Genomic DNA, 27751 nt, shown 5'->3' with positions numbered 1-27751 from the left:
ACTGATTTTGTGAGACATCCTAAAAATTTCATATTAAAGACACTACTAATATCTTTTACTTTTCTTTTTTTAGTCACCATGGATTACAAAGTTATTCATGGTCATGTTTCAGGCATACAACATTCCAACACTCAATCACTTTACCAATGTCCAATTCCATGTTTCAGCACCTAGTCCCCTCCTGAGTAACCATATACTTCTTTCATTGTCTTGTGTCCTCACTCCACTCTCCCCCCGAGATAAACTTCCTACTGAAACCCATTAAATTTTAAAAGCAATAAAGCTGAGATCCATAGAGATTAAATAACAAAACTCCTGAGTAGGTAACTGAATAGAAGGAGAGATTGCTTTAAGACAAAAGAAGACAATGAATTCAGTCCAGTATTTTTTTCCATTAAATAACATTACACAACTTGTTTGACTCAGTTGTTTTTCCTATAAGACAGCAATAAAGCACAATGTTTCTACACTCCATAATGTTATCATGATAACCCATGGAGTTATATAAAGTCCCTGATATTTTCAGTAGAATTCATTGTGACCATTTTTAAAGTACGTGGTAGGAAATCATTGAATAAAAGGAATTCTGTTCATGGTGTACTGGTTGAAAGAACAATATGCCCTATTTAATTTTAATAAAAATATATAGGTAGATAAAATAAACAGAAAATATGCATGTTTCAAGATTAGCCTAAGAAGGATGAGTTTTTTAGTTATTTTCTCCCGAATCTAATCTTTAACAGACAGCATATTGTGGCAAGAAGAAAAGAATATTTTTCTTAAAAGAACGGTCTAGGTATAAAGTCACCACTAAATTCAATTTTAGTTTAGTTTAAAATTAGTCTTTCTTCATAGTATGTATTACCTTTATAATATTTTATTATTGTTCATAATATTGAATAAATCTCTTCAATTTACTATCTTACTATTCTGAAAAGCTCTTTTTAAAAATGAAATTTAGATTAATCTTAATAAAATGCAGATTTTTCATTTTTAAGCTTGTGAAACTATCTGTAAGATAGCATAAAATGGATATGTCACTATACATTTTCCATAATCTATAGGATGTAGATATGTAAATTAAAATGTATATTAAAATAAATATAAAGTTATCACCTACCTTCTATTTGTAAGTCTTTTTCTTAGTCAAATAAATCTTAAGAATCAGGTCTGGATTCCTCACCTACTATGTAAATAATATTTCCCTTTGCTTTTCAATTAATCATTTAAAAATGACTATAGCTCCTTTGCCTTTAAAAGGTATTTCCAATTTTCATATGTATCTCTTCTTTATATTCCAAAAAACTTGGCCTTCTAATTATAGCATCAGAAACATAAACAGATGATGTGTTTCACTTCTCTGTGTAGCTACGATGCTCATTCAAATTCAATAAGTTAGATGGCTGTGCTAGTCACATATACACTTCCCTTAACTTCCAATATTCACAATTTTCACATATAGTCTTCTGCCTTATGGCTACCAACACTTCAAGTTTTTCAAGAATCAGCTTAAAGTTGTTTAGAATATCAGTTGCATTTCATTCATTTTATCAATGAGTCCTTTAGCTATTGAAAAAAAAGACACTATTGTTATAATCAAAGATACCTAAGCCAATACATAAAGATATATTATAGGGAGGTTGGCATCATAACTGGACCTAGACAGACACCATGTGAGAAAAGAAAAACTGAACAATTACACATGAGTCTCCTGGAAGATAACTTTAAAAAATAGCAAGTAAAATATCAGCACAATTTATTTTTTCTTTAATTTTTTAAATTTAAGCCATTATTATTTAAAAAGTTGATCATTGTTGGGTATAGACATACACTGTTTCAAGGCCAATCCCACCACTACTGTCAACCTCCCTCCACCAATATTCTTTGGTCTGTAATTTTCTTTTTTGGCAGTGTCTCTGTCTGTTTTTGGTATCAAGGTGATGTTGGCTTCATAAATGCTGTTTGGGAGTGTTCCCGTGTTTTCAATTTCATGGAAGAGCTTGGCTAGGTTTGGTAGTACCTCCTCTTGAAAGATTCGAAAAAATTCATTAGGAAAATCATCTGGGCCTGGGCTTTTCTTTTTGGGCAGATGTTTGATTACAGTTTCAATTTCCTCAGTAGTGATGGGGGTGTTTAGATATGCTACATCCTCCTTACTTAAATGTGGAAGGTTATAATTGTCCAAGAATTTTTCCATTTCTTCTAGGTTCTCATGTTTAGTAGCATAAAGTTTCTCAAAGTAGTCTGTGATTACCCTTTGGATCTCTGCAATATCTGGCGTGATCTCCCCCTTTTCATTTCTAATACGGGTTATCAGATTTCTCTCTCTCTTTCTTTGTGAGTTTTGTCAATGTTTATCAATCTTGAACCAACTTCTGCTTTCGTTTTCCACTTCATTGAGTTCTGCTCTCAGCTTTGTTATTTCCTTCTGTCTCCCTCTTTTTGGTTCCTTTTGTTGGTCATTTTCTAATTTTTTGAGCTGCGTTATTAAGTTATTCAGGTATGCCCCTTCTTCCTTCCTGATGTGTGCTTGTAGAGCTATAAATTTTCCTCTCAGGACCGCTCTTGCTGTGTCTCATAGATTCTGGCAGTTTGTGTCTTTATTATCATTTGTTTCCAGAAAAGTTTTGATTTCCCTTTTGATTTCATCTCGGACCCACTGGTTGTTCAATAGCAGGGTGTTTAATTTCCAATTGCTAAAGTTTTTCTTCTGTGTGGCTTTGTAGTTAGTTCACTTCTAATTTCAGAGCCTTGTGATCAGCAAAGGTAGCCTACAAGATTTCTATCCTCTTGATTTTATGGAAGTATGTTTTATGTGTTAGCATGTAGTCTATCCTGGAGAATGACCCTTGTATATTGGAGAAGAATGTGTATCCAGGTTTTTTGGGATGGAGTCTCCTATATATATCTACTAGTCCTCTTTCTTCCATTACTCTTTTTAGGGCTAGTATGGTTTTATTGGGTTTTAGTCTGTTTGACCTATCAAGTGTTGATAGGGCCATGTTGAGGTTTCCCACAATTATTGTATTATCATTTATGTCTTCTTTCAGATTTGTCAGTAATTGTATTAGATAGTTTGCTGGTCTCTCATTGAGTGCATGCAAGTTTAATAGTCTGATTTTTTCCTGTTGCACATATCTTTGATTAGTACATAGTGTCCATCTTTGTACCTTACCACTTTTCTGAGTATAAAGTTGGTGTCATCAGATATTAATATGGCCACCCCAGCTTTTTTGAGGGTGTTGTTTGCTTGGATGATTTTTCTCCAGCTTTTGATTTTGAGTCTATGTTTGTTCTGACTATTCAGGTGTGTTTTTTGTAGGCAGAAGGTTGATTCATCTTTTTGACCCATTTTGCCACTCTGTGTCTTTTAATTGGTGAATTTAGTCCATTGACATTGAGGGAGATAATTGTCATAGGATTTAATGTCATCTTTGTAGATAAGTTTGCTGTGTTTGTTGATCTCTCTTGTCTTAAAGTAGACCTGCCAGTTTTTCCTTTAAGGTTGGTTTTTCATCTGTGAAGTTTCTGAGCTGTTGTTTATCCATGAAGCTATGTATCCTTCCTTCAAACCTGAACTTGAGTTGGGCTGGTTGCAGTATTCTCGGTGAAGCATTCATTTCATTCAGTCTTGTCACAATATCTCACCACTGTCTTCTGGCCTTGAGAGTTTCTTGTGACATGTCTGCTGTAAGTCTTAGAGATGCTCCTTTGAATGTAATTTCCCTTTTTGACCTTGCTGCTTTCAGTATTCTATCTCTATCTGTGGGATTTGTCATTGTAACAATGATGTGTCTTGGGGTATTTTTCTTTGGGTCTCTTTTAGCTGGTACTCTTCGGGTATGCAGGATTTGTTTGCATGTAGTCTTTAACTCTGGGAGTATCTCTTTGATGATGTCTTTGACAGTTGATTCTTCCTGGAGATCTCCTTCCTGGGCCTCTGGGACTCTGATAATTCTTATGTTGTTTCTTCTGAGTTTATCAAAGACTTCTATTTTCATCTGTTCGCATTTCTTGAGTACTTTTTCCATTGCCTGATCGTTTGTCCTAAGGTTCTTTTCCAGTTTCTTCTGCTGTGTTGAGTTTTTCTGCATCTCATCTTCCAGTACTCCAATTCTTTCCTCAGCTGCTGTTACCCTGCTGGCGAGGCCATTCACTGAGCTTTTCAGTTGAGCTACCGTGTTTTTCAAATCTGCTAATTCAGTTTGGAGTTTTCTGATTTCTGTCTTTGTGTTCTGTTCAGATCGAACTATGCTTTCTTTGAGTTCTTCAAACATCTTTTATATTGATATTTTAAGTTCCTTATCCGAGAGGTTAATCAGATGGTTGGAATTTTTTAGGTCATCCAAGCTATTGTCTTCATTCTCTGTGCATAGTGTTTGCCTGCAACTTTTCTCCATTGTCCCGCTAGTAGTGTGGTTTTTCCTGCATGTTGTGGTGGGGTTTATTGGTTAGAAAAAGTGCACGGCTGCTAAGCGAAGCAGAGCCTCTAGGTGATAGTTTTTGGGGGTTCGCTTTCCTGGGTTCTGAGGAGAGCTTCAAGAATTCAGGAAAGACAGAGAAGCACAGGACAGTGCTCCCTTCAGGTCCTCAGTTTCCTCAGAAGAAGCAGAGTAGGGCAGAGACTCCACAGGTAGAGCAATCAGCACTCCACCTGGCAACCCCCACAGCCAGGCCTCCGCAGGCCAGAGAGTTCAGCTTATTGGACGGCGACCCCCACAGCTCAAATTTACTCACTGGGTAGTTTCAAAATGCAGCTTTTTGGGAGTGTGCTCCCTAGGCCTCTGAGGAAACCTTCAGGGATTCAGAAACATAGGCAGACAGGAACAGAAGTTTTCCTTGAAGTCCTGAGTGAACAAAGGCACAGCAGAGTGGAGCCTCCGCAGGCCAGAGAGTTCAGCTTATTGGACGGCAACCCCCACAGCCAGAATTTACTCATTGGGCAGCTTCAAAATGCAGTTTTTTGAGGGTGCGCTCCCTAGACCTCTGAGGAGACCTTCAGGTATTCAGAAAAACAGGTAGATAGGCACAGAAGATTCCCTTGAAGTCCTCAGAGTCCATGAAAAACTTCTTAACTATTGGGGTCATCTTATACGCCGGTATATGGCATGATGAAACTTATTCTAGCTTCAGAGACAAGTGATCCTCCCTTCTCTTACCAAAGCATCACAACCAGCTGCCAGGCGTCATCACTCAGTTCTCTGCTTGTCCTAATTAATCTTTCAGGGCACACAGAGGAGCTGAGTTACTGAGCACTGCATTCTATCCATCCGGGTGTCATTGCTGGTATGTGGCTTTCTGGTGCTCAAATATTATATTTTAACAGGAAAAGTAGAGGGTCATCTTATATGCTCAGTCGTCTTATACCCCGGAAAATACAGTACTCTTGGAGCTTAGATTGCTGGGTTCATGCTCTTTGTAACAACCACTTGATATTCTCTCAAGCTTTTCTTGTTTTCTATTTTTCCTCCCATCACAAAATCAACACTCAGACTTTTGTTTTTCAGTTGCCTGGATTGATTCTTCTCTTATTAATTTCTTAAAATTGGAGTATATCCATTTTTTCCCCAGGTTTCTCTTTTTCTATGTATTCTATAGTTGAGTAACATTATTCTCTGCAGGAAGAGCCACTGCTGTCTTTCCTCCAAGCTCTATTTGTCTTCTTCACACAACTCCCTAGTTTCTCAAATTTAGCATGTCCCTGGAAATCTTTGAGATCACTCAGACTTTGATTCTCAGTGTGCATTTTCAATGGGTGATTCAATTAAATCACTACCCATTGTCCTTCTACGTGTCTTCTTGCCCTTCAAGATCTCCATTTATTGACATATTCAGACACTGAAATCTTTTCTTACCAACTCCACTGCCAGCTCCATAGCTGTTACTGCCATAACTTTTAGTTTCAACTTGGTTTCGTACTGATATTTAGGGTCTGCTTTTGTCACTACATCTCTGAGTGGTTTCTGAAAGTATAAATCAATCACTAATAACTTCTGCTACACCAATTAACAATGGCTTAACAACTTTCCTCTTTGCTCTCCCAGCTCCAGCTATAAATGAGTATCTTCCAGTTTTGCATCCCCTAAAATTCTTCTACAGAGTAATGTTAAATGGCTCCCTTTCATTGATGCCTTTGATGCATTCCCATCAGATAGTGGATTCTCTTACCCATCAGGTTTCCCTTTGCTGGAAAGTTTTCCCTTCCATTCAATGTAAGCAATCATAACCCTTTTACTCTATTACATCACATATTCTAGAAGCGTACCTCAAAAGCACACCCCCAAATATATTTCACCATGTTATTCTGTTAATTTTCTTGCCTGTTACCCCATTTATTTTCTTATAGACACATCTTATTTTTCATAACAATGCTGTTAATATTTCTGCATTATTTAATATTGTCTCTCACTTCACACAAAGTTGTAAACTCCCAGAAAATAGCCGTATTTTCCAATTTTTTCTCTGCATTTATCCCTTAATCTCACACCTGACAAATATTTGTTGATGACTGAATGCCATTCACTGTTGTTAAAGAGATTTTTTTATACACATACTGGTAATATATCATTAAATTAAAGCAATATTATCTCACCCTCTCCATCTCAGAAACTACACTTCAGAGTATTCTCAGCTTCCATAATTAAATCTCAAGTTTAGTTTTGAATCCTATATAGTTTAGAATCATTTTATGCACAGCATGGGTCATACATACAATTTTTACATTTATTTTATATTTACTCAATGTCTGAGGAAGAGACCATATTCATTGGTTAATGCATTTTCAAATGTAGTTCAATGTTTGACCAAGAAAATTTAATAGTCATTATGCTGAATAATTAACACAAAATGACCACAAAAGATTAGATACGCTTTGCAGAGTTTTTGTAAATTTTTTCGTGGTTTGGTGGCCATAAAGGTTCTCAGGGGATACTCCTGGATTTGGGCCTAATTATGGTTTGCCCTTGGTGGTCAGAACATTGCAGTGTTAGTTTAAATCTGGGTCTCCTACATGCAAATCGTGTGCTCAGTTCTTTGAACTATTTCTCTGACCTTGGGAGAATATATTTTATAATTCTCTGAATCAATGACCAATTATCCCAGTCCAGTTCCAACTAAACTGTAATGATGATTTCCTTTGAATCCTGAGTAATTAATGATAATATTGTCATAAAATTTCTTTGGTTCTGGGGCCAGGCGGTGGTGCTAGAGATAAGGTGCCTGCCTTGCCTGCGCTAGCCTTGGATGGACCGCGGTTCGATCCCCCGGTGTCCCAGATGGTCCCCCAAGCCAGGAGCAACTTCTGAGCGCATAGCCAGAAGTAACCCCTGAGTGTTACCGGGTGTGGCCAAAAAAAAAAAACCAAAAAAAAAAATTTCTTTGGTTCTGTTGTCCTACCCAGTACTATCTTAGTTACAACCCAGCACAACTTAGTTATAAAGATGTACATTATAATTTTATCTTTTGGAGATAATATTATTTTATAAGAGGGTAATGATTATACATCTTAGATGTCTAATGTTGGCACACAACAACCACCATCAAAATACCAACTTTTAACAAACACTATATAGAGGACACATTCTGTCCTCTCCTTCCCTCCTACTTCAACTTAGTAATATATCAGAGCATATAGGACATAGCAAAAAGCACTGAAAGCTTTCAATAAAAATTGGGGGCTGGAGTGAGTGGTGGTGCAAGCAGTAGGGTGCCTGCCCTACACGTACAAACATAGGACGAATCACAGTTCGATCCCCAGGTGTCCCAAATGGTTCCCCAACCCAGGAGCAACTTCTAAGCGCCTAGCCAGGAGTAACTCCTGAGCGTCACCAGGTGTGCTCCCCCAAAAAACAAATAAACAAACAAACACACACACACACAAAGCACATTTAAAAAGTTTTTAAGTTGGCTGTTCAAACAGGACTGGTTCCATAGACTCACTGTTTCCTTGAACAAGATATAAACAATCCATTAAAGATCAAGGGTATGCTGGGGCACAGCGGTAGGGTGTTTGCTTTGCATGTGGCCAACACAGGACAGACCAGGTTAGATTCCTGGCATTCCACATGGTCCCCACAGCCTGCCAGGAACGATTTCTGATCACAGAGTCAGGAGTGCCACAGAATGTGGCCAAAAACCAAATAAAAGGGGGAGGGGGAACAGTTACTTATATTTGAAAAAAGACATATAAATGACAAACATATATATATATATATAAATGCTTATCATCACTCATTATCAAATTTATAACTGCTTCTATGAAAATAGTCTAGATATGTCTAAAAATTTAATAATAGAAGTGTAATATGAGGATATGAGCTCCAAAACATCAGTAAGGCATTTGCCTTGCATGCAGATGACCCAAGACAGACCTGGGTTCAATTCCCAGCATCCCATATGGTCTGCTGAGCCTTCCAGGATCAATTTCTGAGTGTCGCAGATGTGGCCCAAAAAACAAAAAACAAAAAACAAAAAAAAAAAGAAGAAGAAGAAGAAGGAAAAGTATAATCAGACCCAGTAATCCAATCCCTTGCTATTTATTTTAAGAGGAAACACACTCAAAAATTAATTTAAATAGTTTTATTCACACTAATATTTATTACAGCATATTTATAATAGCCAAGTTGTATAACAACTCAATTTCCTAACAACAGATAAAAAAGATGTAGTTTATATATATATATATATATATAGAGAGAGAGAGAGAGAGAGAGAGAGAGAGAGAGACATATATAGACACATCTTGTCTCTTATTATAAATAAGCAGAACTAATTTATTTTGCTTAGCAAGAAATGACTCTCAATGTTCTCTAGAATTTAACTGTGATTAATCTTGGTTTTACTGTCTGTATTTAGGTTGTAATTTTCTTTATTCCTTTGCTGTTATTTCAGTTTATTCAAAAGATCAATTAACTCTATGGTCCTTGTTGTATACTTCTTTTTTTTTTTTTTTTGGTTTTTGGGCCACACCCGTTTGACGCTCAGGGGTTACTCCTGGCTAAGCACTCAGAAATCGCCCCTGGCTTGGGGGGACTATATGGGACGCCGGGGGATCGAACCGCGGTCCTTCCTTGGCTAGCGCTTGCAAGGCAGACACCTTACCTTCAGCGCCACCTACCCGGCCCCTGTTGTATACTTCTATCATCTTTTCTTTCATTTTCTTTTCTTCTGACTATGTATTCTGAATTCTGGTAGATTCTATCAGATTGCTGTTTATATTATATATTCAGTTTGATACAATAGTAGTTTCATCCTTTATTTCCTTTGATACATTATTAAATTTTGCTGCTGTGGTTTAAATTCTGAAAGAATACATATAAGTTGCTTCTTTTCCTATTTTATTCATGTTTCCTTTTTATTGGGGGGGGTCACACCCGGCAGTGCTCAGGGGTTACTCCTGACTCTAAGCTCAGAAATCGCTCCTGGCAGGCTCCAGGGCCCATATGGGATGCCAAGATTCGAACCACCATCTTCTGCATGCAAGACAAACGCCCTACATCCATGCTATCTCTCGGGTTCCTTATTCCTGTTTATTAACCAGATACTAGTCACAGTATTTGATTAATCACAGTATTTATATCATTTGTGTATTTTTCATACATCAATTATGTTCTTACAGAAGTCAGATATTTGAACAATGGCAAACATGAATTATCTAAAGAAACTTTATTAATAAATTATATTATCCCAGTCAACTCTGTGTTTTGTCCTCCTATTATTATATTGAAGACAATTAATAATGTTTATTAGTTCTCTAATTCCCATTTATTCACCCTTAAATTACAATTTTAACCTAAAATTTTATTTCATGTCATAATGAGTCCTCAAACAGAATCAACAAAATCCAAAAAACTACAGACTTAACTTCCTCTTATTTCTTACCTCTCATTGCCTGAGGCAATATCAGTTCCAAGCCGTGTCCAGGGTTTCTTAGTGTAAGTACTAGAAAGCTGAAGTTTTCCATAAACCCCTGTAAATAAAAGCATGGGTAATTTCATACAAAATTCCTTCAAATTGGGGTCAGAGCGGTGGCACAAGTGGTAGTGTGTCTGCCTTGCATGCACTAATATAGAACCAACCTCAGTTCTATTCCCCAGCATCCCATATGGTCCCCCAAGCTGGGGGTAATTTCTGAGCGCATAGCCAGGAGTAACCTCTGAGTTTCACTAGGTGTGGCCCACAACCCCCTCACCCCCCCAAAACCCCAAAAATCCTTCAGATAACTTAAAATAACTTAAATTTATACAAAAAAATTATTAGACATGTTATTATTCATGACATATAAAAAGGAAATTATCAAAGCAGATGCCTACCTTAGCAGAAAATAATACTTAATAAAATATTTAAATAATATTAAATAAAATATTTAAATATTTTATCATGTTAAATAGATCTTACATGACTAAGAAATTAAAAAAAAAAGGGGCCGGGCGGTGGCGCTAAAAGGTAAGGTGCCTGCCTTGCCTGCACTAGCCTTGGACGGACCGCGGTTCGATCCCCCGGTGTCCCATATGGTCCCCCAAGCCAGGAGCAACTTCTGAGCGCATAGCCAGGAGTAACCCCTGAGCGTTACAGGGTGTGGCCCAAAAACCAAAAAAAAAAAAAAAAAGAAATTAAAAAAAAACAACAACTGAGGACTATATCACAACCAATAATCTACAACCTGGTGAATAAAACCTCTTGCATGACTAGTTCAAGTTCCATGATTAGGTAAGTCTGTTTCTTGCTTTTATTTTGTTTTGTGGCACCAAGGATTTAATCCAGGGCCTCATAAGTGCAAGGTAAAAAGTCATGTTCCTAGTATTACAGCTTTAGAAGATTTTAAACCATCTTCTCTTTCATTGGAAGTTAATTTGCTTAATATTTTATGCTATACTTTAAATTTTTTAAGTGAAAAGGGGCAATATTGTTTACTCAGGGAAGTAGCTTTGTTTTCAGTGCTTGGACAACCTATTTGTTGTATTACTATTACTAAAGGATAGATCTTCAGCTCCTTTGTTTCAAAATATAATTTATTTCAGACTCATAAGTGAAAATCTTACCAGGGAAATGTTTAATGTAACTTTTAACTCTGCAGGTCTTTTCATTTATAAAATTTTTTGCTGTTTAATATCATACAAAACACAATTGTTTATATGGTGATCTATTTTTATCATGAGTCCATGCAAAGAAATAGTTAGGTTTATGAACTCCTAGGATGATTTCTGTATGTCTGACATATATAAATACACAGTAACATAAATATACTTAGATTTATATAGAAGTTATGATATTTTTCTGAGATTAAATTATTTATCTTCAGAACTCTGAGTTGATACATCATTTTGTTGCAAAACAAAACAAAACAAAAAACAAAAATAATCTTTCTTTAGTGTGATTAAAGAAACTTCATAATGGAATTAACAAAGGTCCAAGGAGGCAACAGAAAGAATAAAAAGGAAAACTGTCCATAAGAAAGAACCATGCCACTAGATTGTAGGTAGATATGGTAGATAAATTAGAGAAGGAAACACTAGGAAAAGGGTGGAGGGCAAAAGTATCTGTCACAGTGGCAGGCTGGGGCAGGAGGGAAACTGGGGGTGTGGGTGGAGTTAAGTGGATACTGGTGAAGGGATTTGTGTTGAAACACTGAAAGCCTGAAACTCAATCTTAAATATTTTGCAAGTTTCTAATTTATAGTGATTCAATTTAAAACAAAAGATGATGTGGTACAAGCATTTTACAGTTCGAATTTCTTTGCTCTTACACAGATCAATTTTAAAATAGAATATGCTATTATGGTAGTAGCAAACCAGGAAACTATCACAGTAAATGCTTTCTAGCAATTTAATAGATCCATAAGTTTAATAATAGAAACATATGACATATATAAATATATATGTAAATAAAACTGGAGCTATTTCACAAATTACTGCAGCAAGTTCTGTTTTTAAGAGACTCAGAATATAAACTGGAAGGAGTCCCCTGAGCACCACAAGGCATGGTAGAAATAGCCAAATACAGATCAATAACTATAAGGCATTTATAGTTTTTAACATAGACTGTTAATCCAAATTTTATATATTATGAATATATAGATTGATATTATAAAGTTTTGTAATATGTGCATAGCATACATTATCTGAACATAGTTTTGACATCTATGAATTTGATAAGGAGATAGTAACTAAAATAAAAAATATCATTTACTTGATAGAGTACAAAGTATTTAGAGTTTAGAATTTAGTAGTTGTTTGATGAGCAATATTTTCTTTTACACATATTTCATTACTAATAAAAATATCTAAATTCTTACCAATTGTTCCTGCTTCAATGTGAATTCCACTGAAACGATTGCATACAATTCCCTCCGAAGCTCTGAGGTGAATCAGAAGCTTTTGTTCTTTTTCTAAAGGGTTTTCTACAGTACCTGTTTACAAAAGATATATATAAGGCTTAAATCAAACTTCAATTAGAAGAGAGAAAAAAATGTGACATAGTTATGAAAATTGCAAAGAGGATGCTATAAAGTACACTTTATGGAGAAGATTCATTGTTCAGATAAATAAAAATCAGTGTTCACATCCAAGAGTCACTTGTCAAACAGAAAAGGGGAGGTAAAATGATGAGCAATAAACTTCTGAGACAGATATTATTCTACTCCTATTCAGCAAATACTTACTTAGTTTTTGTTTTAGGGCAGAGTAGTATTTCCTGGCTGGCTAACATTTGACCCTGGTCATATATTTCGTTTGAAACAATGAGTTGATGCTTTAAGTCAGGGGTCCTCAAACTTTTTAAACAGGGGGCCAGTTCACTGTCCCTCAGACCATTGGAGAGTCTGACTATAGTAAAAACAAAACTTAGGAACGAATTCTTATGCACACTGCATATATCTTATTTTGCAATGAAGAAACAAAACAGATACAAATACAATATGTGGCCCGCGGGCCATAGTTAAGTGCTTGGCAGTTTTTACCTTCAATACTCACAATGTTCTTAGCCCTGGGAGGAGCATCCCATACATAATTCCTACTACCTTAATGAAAAGGCAGATCTAAAAGACTTAAATAACACATGTAAACTAGAATAAGCATAAATATTTATGTGTTAGATTTGGGACTATGTCATATGTTATATTGTTCAAGAAAAAAATCTGCTGATACACTAATGGTTTCCAAATAGCTTTTTATGCATTTTAATATGTATGTTTTTTTTATTTGGATTATGAGACCACACCAAACATAGCTATTGACTTACTCATCCAGGGTCCAGAATAACTTGTGATAACCTTTGGGGAGCATTTTAGTGTTTATTTCTCTCATCTAACCTGAGTATTAAGTATAAATTATATTTCAATTTCAAATATTTATATATAACAAGATTTATGAGCTATCCAAATTTTTCTAAGAACTGAGTGAAACAGTCTTGTTTTAATAGTCTAATAGTATTTCATTAAATAATTATTTTCTTTTTCTTTTTTCTCTTCTTTTATTTCTTTCATTTTTGGACCACACTCAGAGGTACTCAGCACTCACTCCTATGCTCAACAATTGCTCCCAGCAAGGTTCATTTAACCAAATGGAGTGTAGGGGATCAAATCTGGATAAGACACAAGAAAGGAAAGTGCCCTACCTTCTGTACTATCTTTCCAACCCTCTTTAGACTTCTTTAATCTACATTAATTTAGTAGAATGAGGACACAATTTACTTTGGTTAATAGCCAGCAATCAATAATTCTTCCTGCATTCATTCCATTGAGATGGACAGTTTGGTACCCTTGTCTAAGAGGGTATTTTGAGGGCAAACACCTGACATTTCTCAGGGCTTACTCTTGACTGTGTGTAGAGATTTCTCCTGGGAGTTCTCAAAACACCACATGCAATGCCAGGACTGAGTCAGGATCAGACATATAACTGGCTTACTAGCTGTTTAGTCCTTTCCCATTATGAAAATTGTTTGATGAGTATGTTGAAATAATATAGTTAATATGGGCCTACTTAAAAAGATTTCATTCATAAGATGTGTCTTAGAGCACAGAAAATATTACAAAGTATTCTTTCTCCAATAAAAAGTAATGCAAATTATATACTGGACCAAATTGTTTCACACATCCAAACATACACATAGCCATTCATACTGCACTATCAAATGAAATATCACAATTCCTGAGACCATAACCAAAAGTAGCATTACCAAATATAGTGTGAAGTAAATAGTAGGTTTAAAATGATATGGCTGTTATTTGGGTAGTGTTCTTTCAGGGTACATTCTGTTCAGTTGTTATTCTATTTAGACCTCATAAGCCAATAGTTTCAGTGTAATTTAGAGATTTGCTATTTATCTATATTTATAGTCCTATTTTCACATCCACTAGACTAGAAATGAATGTTGAAAAGAAGACTCCGTGAAGTGAGGAAATCTGCCTCAAATCCTACAGTATTTCAATGGAAAAGCAAGTATTAGAACTCCTAGACTGTGTCTTCCCAATGAAATGTAAGAGCTTCTACAATCCCATACAATATTAATTCTCAGTGGGTCCATTGATGTATACTTTTAACTAAAACATGGAGGGACTAGGGCAGCAAGAAGGAAGAAGGGAGTAGAGGACAGAATGTTAAGAAAATGCATGTGGTGTTTTTCTTATCTTGTGGTTATAAGTCTGTCCACTAAATCGTTTTCCAACTGTGATTTCATTTATTTCACAGAGGGTAGTTTAGATTCTTGGGGGTGGGGGGAAAGCCTAGCACAAACAGATACCAGAGAGGAAAAAGTAGGACAGTTTTTGCCCTAGAGAAATGTATTCAGAGTTCCACAAAAAGAGTTTAGCGTTCCTCTAAAATCAGAGATCAAATCAATTATGCAACCCAAAACTGCAGCACATGTGAGCTTTTGCAGAAAATCTGGGCAAAATTAGTCAGCCTGCCGTGATCTTTTGGTATCTAAAGTGACCAGAGTTTGAATTATTTTTTTGAGAATTGGGGGAAGGGAATGATGGAGGCAAGTTACTGTATAAAGGAAGATAAGTGGCCTAAGAAAAGAAAGCACAATGTTAATATTAAAATGAAGTGCCTCTTAAATTTGTAATGTCTGGATAATGGACAGCGCTAAAGGCTGGACTCCTAATTTTATTCCCAAATTAAGCTGTCAAAGTCAGCCTGAGCTTTTTTTCTCTACATCAAAATGGCTGTCAGAGAAGACTGTTAGGATTAAACGATTCCTCTTTAGTTTTCCTTTTAAAGCTTTCTCAATACTCTCTAAACTGTAGTAAAAAGCATTTTCAACCTGGGCAGATTTAGATACTCATAATGGACGGGGAAATCATATTCATGGTGCTGCAAAGAAATGCCAGGTGTTTTTGCATACATGATTTCATTTAATTTTCACAACTCTGTGATGGATATTGTAATTCTCTGGAGGAAACCAAGACAAAGAAAGGTTGGCTAACTTGCTCAAAATTACATAGCTTAATAAGTGGTGATGCTAGGCTTGGACTTAATAAGTACCATCCTAGAACATGTCGACATAGAGTAGTAGAAAAGAAGGAAAGGAAGTTGATGTTGCTTTGTATGGTGGTGGGCAGTGGAGTAAAAACAGAATATGTTCCAGATGCTAAAATCACCTGAGGAGATGGAAGAAAATAAGTTCTGGTATATGAAAGATAACTGATATAATGATTTGAGGAATATGGCACAAATGGATTCCATGAACTTCAAAGATAATCAAAAGGGAAAAGGACTCTAAATCATTTTATTAACTAAATCTCTTTGATGGAATAAAGAGTTTATACAGTTTACACTTAAATCCATTCTCTCGAAATGACTCTCCACACCTTGTTCCTAAGCAAACCCACACTGAATTATCCCATTTCTCTTATATTTTCCCCTCTTAATCTCCCACAGGTCTTTATATCTCTCTTTATTTTATGGAATTCTAGACATTCTACAAACCTTGGTTCTACTGAAATTAATTTCTAAAAATCTCTATGATCTTGAATTAGGTAATTGATTTTGCATTAAAAATGATGCTCGTGTTCCTACAAGATGATCATTTTCCCTCAAAGAACCTGTCCTAAAAAATGTCTTTCCTTGTCCCAGTTTTTGACCTGCTCACAAATTGAGTTACACATATAACTAAATGATACCAGATCTAGGAAGATGCCACCTCTTCCAGAAATTTTACCTGTCAATTCTGTCTCCAAAGGGTGGAAGTGGCTAGTACAGTATATCATGACTTACCTCAATGATTCTAAAATTATACCATGCATACCTTTTAGTAGATTGCCTCCTTTCAATAGCATGTTAATTAAGAAATAAAAATGTATTACTATCAGACTTCAATTATATTTCACTCAAGAAATAGTGAAATAAATAACTTTAATAAAAAATATAGCAAACACGTAGAGGTAAAGAAAAACTCTATGCATAAAAAGCAATACATTTGACAAGCAATATATAATAACTTTAAATATATATATTTCTTTCATTCTAAATTTAGAATAACGTGTAAAAATTGAAAGAATGGAAATAAGAATAAAATATTGAAAGAAGTGTAAATAAACAAAAATAGTAATACTTGTAGTTTTTAATATATTTATTATATTTTAATATATTTAATATGTTAATGATTAATTAGTTTTATGTATTAATTGTATTTATATCAAAGAAGCATTGAAATATCAACAATTGATATAATGTAAAAATAAAAGTTGATATAATATTTACTTATTCACACAAATGCAAATTTTATAAAGGTATTTAAAATTAACAAATATGGTTGAATGAATTATTTCTGTAAGCACTGTTTCCTGTAACTCTAATAAGGCATAATGATAGAATTGTTTTTTTAGAATTGTGAGGCTAAATGATTTAAGCAATTTAATGAGCGATGGCAGACTCTGAATATAATGCTTACACTTAGAAACATTTGTTCTTTATAATAATGGGTAAAAATAGTTGTAACAATAAAAAATAAAACATTTCAAAACTAATGCTTAAATTAGGAATTTCTGAAGAAAAGTATATTAGTTCTTTCTAGTGAATAATTGGGAATTTCTGGAAAAAAGTATATTAGTTCTTTCTAGTGAATAATGCCTTATTTTTAAAGTGCTAAACACTAGACATTTCAAACGTAAAACATCTATTGTTTATTGAAATAACTGTTCCAAGAAAATGCAGAGAATATAACCTAATTACTTTTAAACTTAAAAGCTCTCACATGAGTTGTTCTAAACAAGGAAACAAATTATTTATCCATTCACTTTTTAATCTGTTTGCTTAATTTATCCATGTAAAATATTTAGTAATTACGTATTATTATATAACAATTTCAGAATTTAAAATAATATACTGATAAGAATGTATATGTAATAGAATTACAAGGATCCAACTTAGGGACCAGAGAGATAGCATGGAGGTAGGGTGTTTGCCTTGCATTCAGAAGGATGGTGGTTCGAATCCTGGCATCCCATATGATCCTTCGAGTTTGCCAGGAGCAATTTCTGAGTGTAGAGCTAGGAGTAACCCCTGAGCGCTGCCTGGTATGATCCAGAAACAAAACCAAACAAAACAAAGAATCCAAATTATAATTAGGTTTGGGAACCTAATTATAATTTGGGAAACACCAAGAAGAGACAGAAGATGTGTTTGCTTAAAGAATATGTATGTATCTGCCAGTCTCTGGCTTGAGATGGTACCTCATTGTTGCTTTGATTTGCAACTCCCTATTAGTGATGTTGAGTAATTTTTCATGTGCATTTTGGCCATTTGTATTTCTTTTCTGAGGAAGTGTCTGTTCATTTCATCTCCCCATTTTTTGATTGGGTTAGATGTATTTTTCTTTTTGTTTTTTTTTTTGTTTTGTTTTGTTTTGTTTTGTTTTTGTTTTGGGGCCACACTCAGCGTTGTTCAGGGGTTACTCCTGGCTGTCTGCTCAGAAATAGCTCCTGGCAGGCACGGGGAACCATATGGGACACCGCGATTCGAACCAACCACCTTTTGTCCTGGAAGATGTATTTTTCTTGTTAAATTTTGTCAGCACAGGGGCCGGCGGTGGCGCAGGAGGTAAGGTGCCTGCGCTAGCCTAGGACGGACCACGGTTCGATCCCCCGGCGTCCCATATGGTCCCCCAAGAAGCCAGGAGCAACTTCTGAGCGCATAGCCAGGAGTAACCCCTGAGCATCACAGGGTGTGGCCCAAAAACCAAAAAAAAAAAATTTTGTCAGCACCTTATATATGTTCAACATTAGCCCCTTATCTGATAAATATTGGGTGAATAATTTTTCCCATTCTGTGGGTGGCTTTTGTATCTAGGCACTATTTCCTTAGAGGTGCAGAAGCTTCTCAGAGAAATATATTCCCATCTGTTTATCTCTGCCTTCATTTGTTTGGAGAGTGCTGTTTCCTTCTTGAAAATGGGAGGAATGTGTCAATGTCATGGAATGTTTTATCTACATGTTATTATATATACCTTATGGCTTCAGACCTGATATCAAGTTCTTTAATCCAATTGGATTTTTGCACATGGTGTTAGATGGGGGTCTGAGTTTGTATTTCTGCAACTGGCTAACCAGTTGTACCAATACCACTTGTTTAAGAGGCTTTCCTTGCTCCATTTTGGATTTTTTGCCCTTTATCAAAAATTAATTGAGTGTGTCTAGGGAACATTCACTAAATACTCAAGTCTATTCCACTGATCTGACGATCAGTCTATGACAAGGAAAAAGAACAATCAGTGCTGGTGGGTATGTGGAGTGAAAAGAATTCTCATTCATGCCTGGTGGGAATGCCATCTAGTCCAGCATTTATGGAAAACAAGATGGAAATTCCTCAAAAAACTGGAAAAGAGCTCCCATGTGATCAGAAAAAGAATATGTATGTGTATGTATATATATATATATGTTTGATTCAGTGTCTTTAAAAATATAATAAAGTTATTGTAGTACTTAATTTGCCTAAAACATAATATTCAATTTTTATTATTTAACATTTATATGCTTGTCTTCTTAGAGACTTTATAGATTCAGTTTCCCAAATTAATAAAGAAAAAAATTACTTTATGTGTTTTCCCTTATAATATAGAATATAATCTTTAACAATCATACCTTATTAGTATCAGGTTTTTTTTATAAGCTAGCTAATAGTTTTATTATAAAATTTTCAGTATTAAAAGAAACTGATTTGTTTAAAGAAATCATATTTGCTAACTTGTAAACTTTTGCAGATATCTATGCATATTTAATTAACATTAAATATGTATTGGTCTTTATTTTCAATCATAATTATACATAAAATATTATACATAAGATCTAGATATATATAGAAATGTGCTTATAAATGACATATAAAAATCACTGCAGAAATCACTAAATACAGTATTCTTTGACAAAAATCTCTTCTCTGATTATTTAATGCACTCAAAACTGCTGGTTTTGGTGGCGTTGAACTGGAGGATGTGTTTTAATCTACATTTTCCTCTGGTTCACCTTCTTATTACTTAATCATCCAATGAGTCTTATACAACTGTCGGTTTGGAAGGCAATAAACTGTGTATGGATTTTTCTTCTTTTGGATTGAGAAAGTTCCAATCATGGAAGCAATGAAAGAAACTTCCATATACCTAGTAGTACTTCATTTCCTGACAATCAAAGTCATGTGTTAATGATGACCTTAGGCTTCTAGTTACAAACGTGAAACAGGACTGACAAATACCCATCACTGGTTCTGCAAAGCAGTAGTGACAAGTTTTAGGATAAAAATCCAGTTCCTGGCATAATTACTGAGTAACTAGACTGAATCATGTGACTAAACTGTCAGCAAAAGAAACAATGAACTGCTGTGTCCTCGGGGACAGTGAATAATGTAGGGACCACATTGTTGCTTGCTTAACATTGAGAAATGGGCTGTGGAATTTTAACAACAAATTACTAATTTTCCCTTTCTACAATCCTACTATATTTTATGAGAGTCAATCATTTTAAAACTGGCTATTTAAAAATTATGCAATCTAAAGATACCCTCAATGAACTGTGCATATGTATCAGTAGCATATAAAATTCATAAATAGCAAGGATCATGTGTTAAAGCGGAGCTCTAATGTCTAATTTGAGAAACAAAGTAAGTTTCAAGTTTGAACCAAGTTACGGGGAATGTTGGACTTTGTCAGCCCCTAGATGCACCAACAATATCTTGTGGCATTGCTTCTCTTTTGCATAGGCACATTAAAATGGGAAAATAATACATATGCAAACAAGTTCTTGTCTAATAGAGATGGGAACACAAATTTGGTAATGTAATTAGGCCTTTTATGCTGAACATTGGCATAATGATTTGGCTTAGGCCTCAGAAGAATGGGCATCGCCCACACACACCTGAACAATAGATACCATCTATGGAAACAACCACAATTGTCTATAACATTACCAGGATCCAAGCCTCTACCAGGGAAGACCTACCACTGCTTTGTCATTGACTTACTCCAAAGAGTGATCCCAACACCCAGACATCTCAGCAACAGTCTGCATGCAGGGCAGATCCCTCCGCATTTAATGGTATGCTGACTTACTAGAGGATGCTCCACATCAGCCTGACATCGATGAAAGAAATGTACAGAATCTAGAGTCTTTAAATATAAGAATCTGATACCAACAATAGCTAAAGTGTGAAAAACTTTCACCAGGACCATGGAGAATGACTCAGGTTTGATGGACTAGTATGCCTGGAACACAGAGTCGGTCTTATGCCAATAAACTTCTGGGGTGAGGTATTTTTGTAACCAGGCCAAGGATTTTTTTTTCCATTTTCTCCATTTTTCTGGACCTATGCAAACAACGACGATTGCCACTATCACACCTTTAAGGGAAAAAAAATATGCTTTAAGGAAAAAAAATACAACTTACTGAACTTAAAAACAAATAACTGTAGTAGAATGCCTGTCTCAAATACAGGCAGGGGATGGGAAGGGGGGAGGGGTAATGTTGCACTGGTGAAGGGGGGTGTTCTGGTTATGACTGTAACCCAACTAAGATCATGTTACTTAAATAAAAAATATATTTAAAAAAAGAAACAAAGTAAAAGGTAATTTATTTTAATTTTCAATTTTATGTTATTGAAACCATTGTGACTTACAAAGTCATTTTTGAGTTTCAAATGTACAATGAATCCCACCAGTGTCAACTTTCCTCCACCAATAATCCCCAAGTGCATTCCATACAACATTCCCTCCCCCAGCCTGCTAGTATAACAGGCCCCATTTAAGTTTAAATTGCTAAAGTTTGGGTCTCTTGATTTTATTGTTGTTGCCTTTGGTATTTAGTTCTGTCCTTTTTAAAAATTACCACTACACCTGAGACTGTTTCCTCCTGGTCCCCATCCTTTCCTATTATTGTTTCTCTTCTTCTTTATACTCAGTTTCTTTTCTTCTCCTCTGGGGCCAAAGGTATTCGAAACACTCCCATTTAGACTATTACTTTTCTTCATGCAGTTATTCTAAATACCACATATAACTGATATCATCCTGTATTTATTCTTTTTCAAGCAGTTATAGATGGGCAAAGAAATATGAGCATTTATAATAATCGAAAAAAACGATTGAACAGGCTTTAGTAATCCATCTTTATCTGTTTTCTTGTTCTAAACAGACTAAACACTAAAAGTATTTTAAATTTGCAAACAATAACGACTTATTTTTGTTTTTGATTCTTGGTCACAATCAGTAGTACTCAGGCTTTGCACTCAGGAATTGCTCCTGGCAAGCTTGAGAACCATATTAGATGCTCTAAATACTTGGGTTACAAAATGGTCTAAATATATATCATCTAACACAGAAAAATTTTAATACTAAAGTGACATGGTTATAACAGTATTAATAGGTGTATATTTTGTCTACAGGATTATAGTCCCACCACTTGACAAATGTCCCAAATCTTCTATTGTTAGGGCACTTCTACACTGCCACATCCCTCTCTACACAACCCCAGGCTTGTTAATCTCAGTTGTGCCATCAAACTGTAAATGTTTGGTTGCATTGGCAAGCAATTCCATTTATTTACTTTGTTAAAACACTTTTTAAAGATATACCACATAATAGCAAAACTTAATATAATAATGATCATTAAAATACGTAAAATGAACCAGAAGCAAATATGCATTAACATCTACTGAAGGGAGACAAAAAAAAAATCCAAAGAAGTATTTGAACAAAGATTTTCAGATTAAAAAAGAGAAAAAAAGAAAAATCACCCTCTACAGAGACTAGAGAGAGAGTACATCAGGTTGGACCCTTGTCTTATACACAGAAGGCTTCAAATACCTGTAATTTATATGGTCACCAAGAACCACAAGAAATGCTATCTGAGTGCAGAGCCAGGAATAAGCTCTTGGATATAGCCACCCCCCCAAAAAAAATTAAAAAAACATAAAAGCTTCTAATCCTTATTTTGTTATCCATCAACTTTGAGACTTTGGAATGAATTAATATAATCTCTAGATCTTTTTTATTTTATTTTATGTTATTTGGTTTGGGGCCACACTTTTTTTTTTTTCTTGGTTTTTGGGTCACACCCGGCAGTGCTCAGGAATTACTCCTGGCTGTCTGCTCAGAAATAGCTCCTGGCAGGCACGGGGGACCATATGGGACACCGGGATTCGAACCAACCACCTTTGGTCTTGGATCGGCTGCTTGCAAGACAAACGCCGCTGTGCTATCTCTCCGGGCCCTGGGCCACACCTTTTGATGCTCAGGGGTTATTCCTGGCTATGTGCTCAGAAATCACTCCTGGCTTGGGGGGACCATATGAGACGCCAGGGGATTGAACCATGGTCTGTCCTAGGCTAGCGCTTGCAAGGCATACACCTTACCTCAAGCATCATCATTCTGGCCCCTATATCTTATTTTTTTAATCTTTACATGCTATACAATGGCACAGATTCTCTGAGCTCTGTAATATTTAAATCATATATGTAATTGCAGAATTTTCCAGAAGATGTATTATGAATGGCTAAATAGAATGTTAATCTGGGTTTCTAGAATTTCCATATTTATAAAATTCCAAACTAGTTTTGTTTTACTAAAATTATACTAATTCATGATATATATTGTTTATGTGAATTATCTTTATTTAATATCTGAATATCTTCTCCACTCCAGTTCCAATATATAAAGCACTCAAAATTTTAGCAACAATAAAACCAATTGAAAAAAAAAATGAAGAGACACACTTGAAAAAAATAGATGAAGGGGCTATAAGTAGAGATAGTACTGTGAGTAGGGCACTGGCTTTGCATGTGACTGACCTGGGTTTGATCCTTAGAACTCCCTATTGTCTCTGAAAACTATAAGAGCCAGGAGTCAGCCTTGAGAAATGCTGAATATGACAAAAGAAATGAAAAAAAGAAGAGATGAAAGAAATGAAAAAAGAAGAGATGAAAGAAAGGAAGGAAGGAAGGAAGGAAGGAAGGAAGAAAGGAAGGAAGGAAGGAAGGAAGGAAGGAAGGAAGGAAGGAAGAAAGAAAGAAAGAAAGAAAGAAAGAAAGAAAGAAAGAAAGAAAGAAAGAAAGAAAGAAAGAAAGAAAGAAAGAAAGAAAGAAAGAAAGAAAGAAAGAAAGAAAGAAAGAAAGAAAGAAGGAAGGAAGGAAGGAAGAAAAGAGAAAGAGAAAGAGAAAGAGAAAGAAGAAAGAAGAAAGAAGAGAAAAGAAAAAGAAAGAGGAAAGAAAGAAGAAAGAAAAAAGAAACAAAAGAAAGAAAATAGAAAGACAGGAAGGAAGGAAGGAAGGAAGGAAGGAAGGAAGGAAGGAAGGAAGGAAGGAAGGAAGGAAGGAAGGAAGGAAGGAAGGAAGGAAGGAAGGAAGGAAGGAAGGAAGGAAGGAAGGAATTGCCTGCCCTAGATACCGATGAGAGGACGAATGGGAAATAGGGGGCATTGGTGGCAAAAAGGGAGTACTGATGAAGGATGGTGTACATTGTATGACTGAAATTCAAAAATGAACACTTTGTTACCACGGTATTTAAATAAAGCAATAAAAATTATTAATTTAAAGAGATATATGCATGTTCATTATAATACTTAGTACGATAACCAGGATATGGAAGCCACCCAAATTTTCTGCAAAGAGGCATCACCTAAGTCTTCTGACTCTCCATAGAAGAGCAAGGACAGAGTAATCTGAGACTTATCAAAAGGCATAGACCACCATGCTATGACATCCAAATCTTTAGTTTTGAGAGGCTGGAACAATAATAAAACAGAGAGGGCATTTGCCTTTCACATGGCCAAACCTAATTCAATCTAACACCCTCCCCATGTGGTCCTCAAGCCCCAATGTAATCTTCACACTGGGAGCCAATATTTGGGAAAGTTCTACGCAAAGTGGAAGCTGCTGTTGAGTTCCTGCCCTTTGCAGTCTGGAGTTCTGGATTTGATTTTTGTTTTTGTTTTTGTTTTTGTTTGTTTAATTTTGTTTGTTTTTGGGCCACATCAGGCGGTGTCAGGGGTTACTCCTGGCTGTCTGCTCAGAAATAGCTCCTGGCAGGCACAGGGGACCATATGGGACACCGGGATTCAAACCAACCACCTTTGGTCCTGGATTGGCTGCTTGCAAGGCAAACACCGCTGTGCTATCTCTCCGGGCCCGTGGATTTGATTTTTTTTAATGAAAGGTTTTTGATTTTTTAATGTGCCATTGTGAAGAGTGGTGGATCTTATATAATTGAGACTCAATCAGGATCAACTTTGGAACTGTGGAAAACAAAGAAGCACACAAACAACTGTATTCTGAAGGCCTTCTGACTTTCATGTTTAAAGTAATTAAAATAATAATAAAATAGGGCTGGAGTGATGGCACAGCAGTAGGACATTTGCCTTGCATGCGACCAACCTCTGAGGGATCTCAGTTTGATTCCCGGCATCCCATATGTTTCCCAGAGTCTTCCAGAAACAATTTTTTTGAGCGTAGAGCCAGAGTAACCCCTGAGCGGCAGCAGGTGTGACCCAAAAAACAAAAATAAATAAATACATAAATAAAACAATAATAAAAGTATCTCAAGGGAAAATGTAAATTTTTTAGTTTTTATTCAACATGTTATAGTTTTTAAGTTTTTTTTTTTTATGTTTTTAGTCAACATGTCAGTACCTAAGCTCTGCCTTTTATAATTTCTCTGGTTAACTTAATTCTCCTTAACTTAACTCAACTTAACTTTCCTTAAGTCTCCATAACTTGCTTTTTTCACTGTGTCTCTTCCAACTTTCCCACATCCTGTCAGAAGTGAACTTTCTCAGACCACATATAATCATGTCATTTCCCTTATTAAAACTACCAGTGACTAATCATAATTTTTATTAGAAAATTCAACTTTCTCAGCATAATGAAGAAAGCCAAAAAATTTAACTGCTACTACCATTCCATATAAATTCTATAATCCAGACATACCCAATCCCTACAATTTTCTGAAAGAAATAGTTTCCACCAATATGTGCCTTTCAGAATTCTTACTTTACCTTTAAATCCATCCATTAGGGAAGAGGTGGCACAATTATATTCTCACTTCTTTTCGATAGGCCCAATACCAAATGATGCTCAGAAGTTACTCCTGGCTCGGCAATCAGGAATTACTCCTAGCTGTGCTTAGAAACCATATGAGATGCTGGAGATTGAATTCAGTTTGGCCCTGTAACATGCCAATGTACTACCTGCTATACTATTGTACAGTTACTGATCCTAATTGGAGAGGGGAATGTGGAACTGCCTTTCCTGTCTGGGAGCTCTGTGGGAATCAAACTTTAATGAATCTCCTAGAGAACGAGACATTTCAACTATGACTCTGCCCTCACTTTTACTTTTCTGTTACCACTACTGTATTAATAATTTGAAGTTAGAATCCATGACTTCTCTTTCTTCACATCCAACTTCTCCTTTTATATGTGACACATAGTAGACAATGAATAAATACATGATATTTGAAAATTTGGACATATAAATAAAAGTTTTGCTTATCTCCACTGTTTTATCAAGCTCATGAGACAAACTGAACAAAGAATGAAACTGAGTTTGGCATTTGTATTGCAGCTGTAGCCCTCTAAATAAAGCTTTGATCTTAAACTTCCTTTTTGATTCTCACATTATATGATTCTACTCACTGAATATTAATTGATATTTTTGTCAGCAACAGTCTTTTTTTTTTGGCCACACCCATTTAATGCTCAGGGGTTACTCTTGGCTCTATGCTCAGAAATTGCCCCTGGCTTGGGGGGACCATATAGGAATCTGGGGGATCAAAACGCAGTCCTTCCTTGGCTAGCGCTTGCAAGACAGACACCTTACCTCTAGTGCCACCTCACCAGCCCCAGCAACAGTCTTAAAAGCAGAATTATCAAGAAAAAACAATGGATCAAACGCATTAGACAGCAAGCATTCTCTGGCAGATCTCCGTGCCAGCATCTAGATCTATTAACTCTGTTTACTAACTAGACTTATTATCTATTTCACATTGGGATTTCTTTAGGGTGTGGTAGAATTGGATAGGTGGGTTGAAAGTCTTCCTTCAGGCATATCATAAGCAAGTCTAGGCAGATGGGTTCCAATAATCAACCCTTCACTGGACCTTCACTCTCATTTCTTTGCCATTGTTTGGCACAGAAAAAAATAATGCATAAGTTTGGCTTTCAGGTCTGTGTACCTAGGGAACTGCATTAAGATATAGATTGGCATTTTACTATGAACTAGCTGTTAAATGAAAATCGGATTTGTTGTATGAGATCTTCTCAAAGAGTGAGTCAGGGGTAAATCATGCTTCGACATTTTCCTACAAATTGAGAGGGAAAAAACGTGGATGATACCAGGGACAAAGCAGTCTCATGAACACTGAGTGGAAATCAAAAATAATCAGACCTAAATACCCAACCCAAAGTCAATGACAATAGAATCAAGAGATCCAAACTACAACAAGCTAAAAACAAAAGGGACCTGTTACACTAGCAGTCTAGGGGGCTAAGGGTGGAGATAGCAGATGCATGCTGGGAACAGTGGTGGAAGGAGGTCAACACTGGTGACGGGAATTGCTCTAATTCACTGTCCCTGTGTACTTTAAATATAATTGTAAAAGATTTGTAATTCAAAAAAAAAGGCAAAAATTTTAATACTGAAAAAATAAAAAAAAGAAACTAAAGGCATAATTCAGGAGCACAAAGCAGCAGGGGACCTCAGCCAGGAAACAGTAAGGGGTATGAGAAAAGGATCTCTAAAAGCCTGTCTGCCTCTGAAACTTGCTAAGGAAAAGCTTTCCTAGTATATTAGTACCTTCCCTTTGCCCTCCACAAACTCCATTTACAAATCTGTTAGATGATAAGATTGTTTCCCAAGACCTTTCTCACAGAGTTAATTCTCTGTTAAGCTCCCAGCTGTAATGTGCTGTACTCACCTATTTTCAGCTCCCCGCCTGCGATGACCAGGCAGGCCACACTCAGCGTGTTGCTTCTGTCCACAGGGAATTCTAAAGTCCCCATCACGTAGAGACCATTGAGGACGGGGAGCTCTGTATTCACAAGTATAGTCCTATCTGCAGAACAAAAAGAAATTGCTGAAGCATGTAAACAAATAATAATTACCTTCCCCTGATTTACTCTGGGATTTACTTGACAGTTTCCTACCTATGTTGGGCCTGTGCTACCAGGGGAGCAATAGATTGATGTAGGCTAGACCTAAATAAAGAGACAGAGATAAAAAGAAGGCATGATTCATCAATTCTGCCTTGTAGGCAAACCCAGTGCAAGGGCAGAAAGGCA

General features: G+C 35.9%; 1 protein-coding gene across 1 annotated transcript in view; it reads right to left on the bottom strand.

Moving 5' to 3' along the window:
* The window catches only part of PKHD1 (PKHD1 ciliary IPT domain containing fibrocystin/polyductin), a 507893-nt gene that overhangs the window by 153433 nt on the left and 326709 nt on the right, over window positions 1-27751 (bottom strand). The window contains exons 52-54 of the mRNA XM_049765224.1: window positions 27388-27525; window positions 12293-12406; window positions 9880-9967 (exon numbers count right to left, since the gene is read on the bottom strand). Of these exons, the coding sequence (XP_049621181.1) occupies window positions 9880-9967; window positions 12293-12406; window positions 27388-27525 (340 nt within the window). The remainder of the gene's footprint in view (window positions 1-9879; window positions 9968-12292; window positions 12407-27387; window positions 27526-27751) is intronic.

The sequence above is a fragment of the Suncus etruscus genome, chromosome 18 (genome assembly GCF_024139225.1).
Source record: "Suncus etruscus isolate mSunEtr1 chromosome 18, mSunEtr1.pri.cur, whole genome shotgun sequence".
Taxonomy (NCBI): Eukaryota; Metazoa; Chordata; class Mammalia; order Eulipotyphla; family Soricidae; genus Suncus; species Suncus etruscus.
Note: the sequence above shows the minus strand (reverse complement) of the source record. Positions and strands in the feature narration are given on the sequence as shown.